Below are 8,284 nucleotides of genomic sequence, written 5' to 3' on the forward strand. Positions count from 1 at the left end.
AAAAAACCCTAATTCTTGGTGTTTGGTGTATATTGATCCCTTTCCATGTTTAGTTGATGGTTGAATTTGGCATTTAAGAACCATCAACAACGACATTGTTACTTCTACACCTTGCTCCCTTCTCATAAGATATGAGATTAACAATCATCGTACAAGGGAAGTAGCCAGGGGCAAAGCTATCCAAGGAGGACCTTAATACCATGGTGCTGACATTCCTAAAGACTACTGCAGAGTAGAGGTATCAACCATGGTCGAAGGATATGAGGACGAGATTCTAGACATCCCTGGTCCCGAGAACATTGTGAAACTAGGATAGACGATAAACAGTTTCATCCTTTGGCCTCAGAGGGACGTGCAACTATGGGAGCCACCACCACCCTCTCAAGAGATGCCACTCACCCAGGAGTCATCAGCTCATGTCGATCCTCTTCCTAACCCAGCGCCTTCACCTCCCAGTCTCTTTTTGACCCACCAAAATCACCTCTCCATGTTTTCCCTGTCCATCAACCATCTCCTCTCCATGATCTTTCTACCCCATAGTCAACACAATCTCCACCACCATTCAATTCCACCCATTCCACACAGCTCAAAGATCCAGAACCAAGAAGTGAGCCGCCAAAGGTGCCAAAAAAGAAAGTATTTTCGATACCCAAGTTGATTTAACCATACGAGCCGAAGAAAAAATCAGCTGGGCAAGTGAGATTTTTGTCAGGCATTGCTTCGAAATGCACAGTACAAGAGCCTGAGATTTCTGAGCTAGCAAAGTCAGAGGTGCAGGCGCCTAAGGTCATAACTCCTGTCAAATTCAAGGTGCCAACTGCAGAAGACTACAAGCATATCCCTAAAAAGTACGTGTGGGGAAAGCCTCTACTCAGTCGGGCCAAACTTATAAAGAAACCAAGTGGTATAGAATGGTTTCATGATTGGTACATGAGAGCCTCTTCTACTGGCATCGACACCATAAGTATGCGCTTACCACAAATAGCATTTCTCAGCTAGAGTACTGACAAATGCATGCTTACATTCCATGACATGTGGGCACTGATGAACCACAAGATGCTAGATGTACAGATCATAACGGCATTTGCATTGTTAGTGTTACATAGTTGCACACATTGTACTTGCATCAATTTTCAATATCTGACATGCTTCTACCTTGCAGAATGTTAAATGATCAACAATATTTGTATTTTGGTTTGGACTTTATTATTGTGTCGAAAAAGAAATGGCTATCTCTACCCAATAGATATAGTGGAAAATCGGCACACATTCCGGATCGGGAATGCCGTCACAGAGGTACAGGGTTTGAAAGGTGCAGAACGGGATGAGAAACTCTGAAAGTTGAAACTTGATTTTGAAGCCAAATACGCCTTCTATATTGGACATTCACTAATAATGTTTCAAGATAGGAAAGCGGTGGTGGCCTCGTACCACTTTAGGTAAGTGTGAGTTTACAAATATCTATCTAAACTATTCGAATGCACAAATGCATCATGGATTTTATTCGAGCTGGAACCACTGGATATGCTTCATCATTTATCCCAAGGATGGGAAGGGTGTTGGTACTAGACTCCACAGATTACGCGAAAGAAAGCTATGCTCCATTCATCAAACTGCTAGAGTTGTAAGTCAAGCTATGCATGCATACTTAAGCACAGTGAGAGTTTCACAATAACATAGTGATTCTATTTGAGATCATAGGGCATACAGGTTCTATAAGATAAATCATAGAAAGTGCGAGTCCAACAGGCCAGGACAACCGTTGGAGGTTATACATAACTGGCCGGTATATATAAAAATTTACTCTTATGAATATAAATCATACACATACGACCACGGTTGCAACTATAATTAAATAACCACTCTTCTGTTATACAGTGCATGAAGCAACCACCCTTATCTGTCCTCTGTGGCTGCTACATGTGCGAGAATATGAGAGAAAACAGACGATATGAAAGGAACCGTGACAAGGTAATATAAGTAATAGTCCATTATAGAGTTCAGACATTAAAGTTGGAAGTCATAAAATATATAATGTTTCTAAACTTTCTTTGTAGGTATACAAGCAAGGGACGGCGGAGCGCATGGACGAACGTGCTTTAGACAACATAGTTGAGGATATCTGCTTGTTCGTCATGAAGCATATCATTCCACGTGAAGGCAAATATCATGATGATGAAAGCCAATTATCCAGGCCACAGTTCCGAGTGCTAATAGAGATTAGTAAGCTCAAACTTACTAAAGAGGGTTATTAGAGGACAGAAACAAACTTTGATGTATATATGATGTGTGATGATGGATATACTCTTCTAATTAACTTTATGTGTTTGAGCACCAAACTTTGATGTATCCAAATATATGTATAAGTTATAAATATTTTTGTATTTGTCCTTGCCATACGAGAGGATGGGAGAGAGTAGAAAGAGGCCAGCTATAAGAGAGGAGGCCAAACGGTTGGGGTGGAAAGAGACCAGATGATTTCTTTATTTATATGAGGATCACTTGTAGATCTATGGTTGGTCCTATATACGTGGTTCATTATAATCTGTAATATCAAATCATCATATAGAACCAGGGTGAGATCAGTACATTACGGATGCCCTAAAGGATAAAAAAACCGTTACATGGCACTGAGTACCTAATCGCTTGCTGCATTTTTGTTGGTGAATGTCAAACAAGAACGAAGAGCAAAATTCATTGAAGAAAAAAATAATAATATCACTGGAATTGTGCGGTGAATATCAGGCAAAATCGGAACAGTGTTTTTGCCAGGTGGGCTTGTCACATGGCGATGGACATTGACATTGTATAGGACAAGAATATGCTGTGGTCCATGCACGTGTTGCGGGGGCTAGGTGTACGTATTCGATTTTCTTGTTTACTTTATTTATAACCCCTCTTCTAGCAACCACAAGTAAAGGGGAATGAATATATTTTCTTGATTTTAGATTAATTGTGGTGCCCAGAGTACCATCTGTACATGTAGACATATTACATTCTGAATTCACCTATAATAATTTTTTTTTCAGAAAAATTCACCGATAATTGATGATTCCAGATGCCTTTTGTATCTAGGCCTTGTTTAGTTCACCCTGAAAACCAAAAAGTTTTCAATATTCCCGTCACATCGAATCTTGTGGCACATGCATGAAATATTAAATATAAATGAAAACAAAAACTAATTACACAGTTTAACTGTAAATCACGAGATAGATCTTTTGATCCTAGTTAGTCCATAATTAGATAATATTTGTCACAAACAAACAAAAATACTACAGTACCGAAAACTTTTCACTTTTCGGAACTAAACAAGGCCCTATATCGACTATACATATAGAGTGAAAATGTCTCTTTCGAGTAACATTTATAGGTTTTTTATTTATGCTCCAATTTGGAAAATAATTTTCGAAAGATCAAGATATAATGTTTCTGTTACGTAATTTTTCCATGTCGTATTCAGGTGCCCACATGTCAGAGTGACAGATGATCTGTCGTGTTTATTTTTCAAAAAAAAAATTGCAAAATTTTTTAGATTTTTCGTTATATTGAATCTTACGGCATATACATAAAGCATTAAATATAAATAAAAAAATAACTAATTGTATAGTTTACGTGAAATTTACGAGACGAATTTTTTAAGCCTAGTTAGTCCATGATTAGACAATATTTGTAAATGCAAATGAAAATACTACAATATCCATTATGAATATTTTTTTTGGAACTAAACAAAGCCCCGGTATAAAGAAGCACCCAGAGCCCCCAAACCCGGAGCGGCCATAGTTGCTTAGACAAGAAAACCGCGCGTGAAGCAAGTACTAGCACACACACGTACAGCAGGTCGCCTGAGGACCAGGCTTGGTAGCTAGATGATCCCCTACGCGACTGCGGCGGAGGCTGAGGCAGCGTTGGGGCGCGCCATGACGTGGGCCGAAGCGGCGTGGTACCAGTACTCGGCGGTGATGCCAGATTCCTGGCTGCACTGCCACACTACATTTATCCTGTTCGTCATATACACCATCGCCCCGCTGCCCCTCCTGGTCCTCGAGCAGTTCGCTCCGTCGGTCGTGCTGCCGTACAAGCTGCAACCCCGGGTACGGCTACCTCCGGCGGCCTCCCTCAGCTGCTACATGGACGCGGCCTGCATCTTTCCCCTCGCCGTTGCCCTTCAGTTCGTCTGCTATCCTGCGCTCGCCAAGGTGTTCTTTTCTTGAATGCATGTCATAACCAAAGAACAAATGTTATATATTGTTCTTTATTACATAAATGGACATGTTTAAAATTGTAAACAGAATGAATAGGTCGTCGATCTGCATTTGATGATGCCCTATATTTGTGCTATGTTTGTATCTACCAGATACTAAGGACTCGAATGGGGCTGCCGTTGCCGTCGGTCAGGGAGACGATTGCACAGATAGTGGTATACTCCCTCGTGGAGGATTACCTCAGCTACTGGATCCACCGTCTTCTGCACACCGAGTGGTGCTACCGAAAGATCCACCGCGTCCACCACGAGTTTACGGCTCCAACAGGCTTCGCCATGTCATATAGCCACTGGGCCGAGAACGTCGTCCTTTCTATCCCCGCCTTGGCCGGCCCCGTGCTCGTGCCATGCCACGTCACCACACAATGGCTATGGTTCTCCATCCGCCTAATTGAGGGCATCAACACGCACAGCGGGTGATTACATGCATACTCTACGTGGACACAGTTCCAACGTAAAGCTTCTCAGTTTGGTAACCGTGACAAGTGCTTACAATGTTAATTACAAATCTTTGCTGAAATTTGCAGTTACCATTTCCCATTCAGCCCTTCCAGGCTGATTCCATTCTATGGAGGGGCAGCATACCATGACTATCATCACTACGCAGGAGGCCGTAGTCAAAGCAACTTTGCTCCTCTTTTCACCTACTGCGATTATATATATAGGACAGACAAAGTAAGTATACATATGCTTGCTTACATATACTAATTACTGTACGTTAATATATATACATTTGTGAGAACCCCTCTGTTAGGGTGGAATATAATAGTACGTAAAAAACCTTCCTTCTACAAACCTCAAAACAAAGGTTTAAAAAACAAGCCTATACACTATATTATACATATTTATATTAAGACATACAGTGTCACATGCAAAAATATGAATATTAATTACACAAAAAGACGGTTTGAAAATGTAATTAAGCTTCTACCAAGCCCACATATTATCCATAGATAATGTGTTGCTATGTCGTGTCTCCATAAGTTTTATTTCAATATCTCAGTTAAATATCTATTTTAAGAGGAGTCCCACAGATCCCCAAAACAGACCTCCTCTCCAAATATTCAACAATAATACTCGTAATCTTACCACAAGGAATATTTCAACAATAACCAGCTGATAATTAAGTCATCATGTATACAAAACATATATATACAGAGCACAAATATCTAAGCCATACTAGTAGAGCACAACGGTACAAACTAGAGGCGAACAACAAACGAAAGATGAAATAGACATGTAAGGGTTCACATGTGTCATCCATTTGTTTTCGCCATGGATGCGCCAGGTGTCAGCAACAAAGAGAAAGTAGCATGCTACGTAACAAGAACTTGATAAAAGAGATAGCGATGTGTTACCAAATGAAACAAGGAGACAGATATAAAGGAATAATATTATATGAAAGCTCTTCTGAAAGATAAATGTATGTATATGAGATTTCTCAAGTAAATCCAAGCACTTATTATATGTGCTCACTCCATCTAAAAAGTTAGATGTCCAGATTCATTGCTAAAACGATTTTAAGACTAGACCTTGTTTGAACAACTGTCTTTTTAGGACAGAAGAGAGGTACTACCAATAGCACTGTCCCACATATTAAGTGTATATACTTATATTTTTTTTCAGGGCTACAGATACCACAAGCTAAAGCAAGAGAAGGTATTAGCGTACCTTTAATATTTGTCTTTTGAATAATCGTGGTCTTGTTGCGTATGATGTTTATATTTTCAAATTTTAATAACTAAGGAGCAGCTGAAGAATCTAGCAGAATGTAGTGCGGAGAAAGGAGGCGACTACTAGACATTCGACAAAGGGAGAAAGGACCGAGATATTTTTGTGCCTGAGCATACCAAGACTATTCTATTACTCGTCCTATTCGGCCGGAGGGAAGATTTTCAAATAAATAAGAGTTACTCAATAAATAATACCAATTTACTGCAGAGGCTCTTGATTGGTCGACGAACAAAATATACCGTTGTTATCTGTTTCCTGTTTTGTGTGTGTATGTCTCTCCGTATATTGTGTAATGTAACCTACGTTCCCTAGCTCTACTCTTTGTGGATCATCCCGAATTTCATAGTACTTTGTAAGCAATGAATAGCTCAGCAGTTTCCAGTGACAGCATTATGGCGCTACGCACCCGTAGGAAAACTAACACCACCAAATAACTAACGATCTATGGCTCCCTGTAGAACCGAAATCATTTCACAGGAAAGAAGATATTTTCCTCTATTCCAATGGTGATATAAAAATGCCAGCTCAGAAAGTTGAAGAGCACTCTTCCTATTTGGGTTCGAGGTTAGCGCTGATCTTCAGTGCCTTACCCTAGGGCTCGTTGAGGTCAATCGGGACGAGATTGGTCTCCTCAGCCGACTCGAAACTACCGATGTGACACTTGGGGACAGGAACCTCCTTAGAGAGCCATTCCAGGTCGGTGGCAAGGACCTTGGTCTCGACGAGCGCTAGGCAGTGCTGGTGTGATGTGCCGACGGTGATGATGATGTCGTTGGGGCCTGACATCTTGAGCTTGAAGTAGGTATAGTTGGGGACTGCTATGAACTTGGTGTAGCACTGCTGCCCTAGGATGGCGTGGTAGGTTCCTCGAAACCCGACCATTTCGAAAGTGATGGTATCCCTTCTGAAGTTGTTGGGGTCCCAAAGCAGACAGGCAAGTTGATGTACCCGAGGGGTTAGGCTCGAAACCCGTGTACGACACCATGGAATGGCGCCACATGAGCTCAGAGTCGAGAAGTACTGATCCCTAGGAGGTCTAGAGTCTTGGCATACAGGCTGTTGAGGCTGCTGCTTCCGTCCATCAGCACTTTGATGAGCCGGGTGTCGGCGATGACGGGATCGATGATGAGAGGGTAGTGCCCAAGGCTCAGGATATGATCTGGGTGGTCACTGCGATCAAACGTGATAGCCTCCTCGGACCACTTGGAGGGTTTTGCAGAGAGAAGAAGCACCAGATGATGGTGCACTCCTTGAGGGTGTGCTTTGCGGGGCCCTTATGGTAAGGGCATGGCTTCTTCAGCATCTCATCAAAGACCCTCGGCCCCCCTAGAGGGTCTTTAGGGATCCTGCATGTAGCAGCGGCGATGAGCGTGTCCACCTGGCGCTCTTGTTTTCCCTAGTGATCCTTCTTCTTCTTGAGGTCTTGGGAGGCTGAGGCCTCGGTGACATCGTCCTCCCATTCCCCTTGCATTCGACGTTAGGGAAGATGGCCCCAACTGCCTCTTTGCCAGAGCTCGCTTGTGCAGGAACTCGCTTTTGCTGGTGGGGTTCTTGCACCCGAGCTCATGCACCAATGCCATGTAGGTGGTGCTGGCGATGAACGCCCCCAATGACATATGAATCAGTGACATTGGAGAGCTTGGTGCACTATATGGAAAAGTGCCTCATGAAGTCATGGAGAGACTTGTCAGGCTTCTATCGGTAGCTCCTAAGATCCCAAGAGTTGTTGGGGCACATGTATCTACCATGAAAGTTCCCCATGAAAGCCTTAACTTGGTCACCCTAGTTGTTGATCTTCCGTGCGAGAAGGTGTTCTAGCTAAGCTCTGATAGAGTTAGCCAAGAATAGGGGGAGGCTATGGAGGATGAGCAGGTCATCGTCCGCACCGCATAGCGGAGAAGCCAAGCGGTAGTCAGCGAGCCAGAGACCCAGGTTTGTTTCCCTAGAATACTTAGTGATGTTGGCCGGTTGGTAGAACTAGGCTAGGAACTAGGCTCTCTGGATGGCCTCAATAAAGACGCAGGACCCAGAAGCTCAAGTGAGGGAATGTGATCCTCCTAGCCATGGGAGTCGCTAATGTCTCTACCACGTTGTCGCGCATCGAGGATAGCACAAGCATCGATGTTCTTACCAAGGGGTCCTGCTAATGGATTATGAGGACGCTACGCTAGCTAGAAAGCAACAAATTTGACCTCATAAACCATGATCAACTGCTAGCTATAGATCATGGGATTACCACTAGACGTGTAGGTGCAGCGGAAGTGACTCAGTGTAGTCGTGCGTGTAGTA

General features: G+C 42.7%; 1 protein-coding gene across 2 annotated transcripts; it reads left to right on the forward strand.

Annotated features, from left to right (window-relative positions):
• Positions 3,733–6,382, forward strand: LOC8069599 (methylsterol monooxygenase 1-1). 2 transcript variants are annotated; one of them, XM_002455647.2, is made up of 5 exons: positions 3,733–4,196; positions 4,355–4,677; positions 4,789–4,936; positions 5,888–5,920; positions 6,014–6,382. In XM_002455647.2, the coding sequence occupies exons 1-5, from the start codon at positions 3,867–3,869 to the stop codon at positions 6,059–6,061; spliced, it is 882 nt and encodes a 293-aa protein (XP_002455692.1). In that variant the 5' UTR covers positions 3,733–3,866; the 3' UTR covers positions 6,062–6,382. The 2 variants fall into 2 exon arrangements, with proteins under 2 accessions (XP_002455692.1, XP_021313345.1); XM_021457670.1 differs by having other exon boundaries at positions 3,767–4,196; positions 6,008–6,382.

Source organism: Sorghum bicolor, chromosome 3, assembly GCF_000003195.3.
Source record: "Sorghum bicolor cultivar BTx623 chromosome 3, Sorghum_bicolor_NCBIv3, whole genome shotgun sequence".
In the NCBI taxonomy this organism is placed as follows: Eukaryota; Viridiplantae; Streptophyta; class Magnoliopsida; order Poales; family Poaceae; genus Sorghum; species Sorghum bicolor.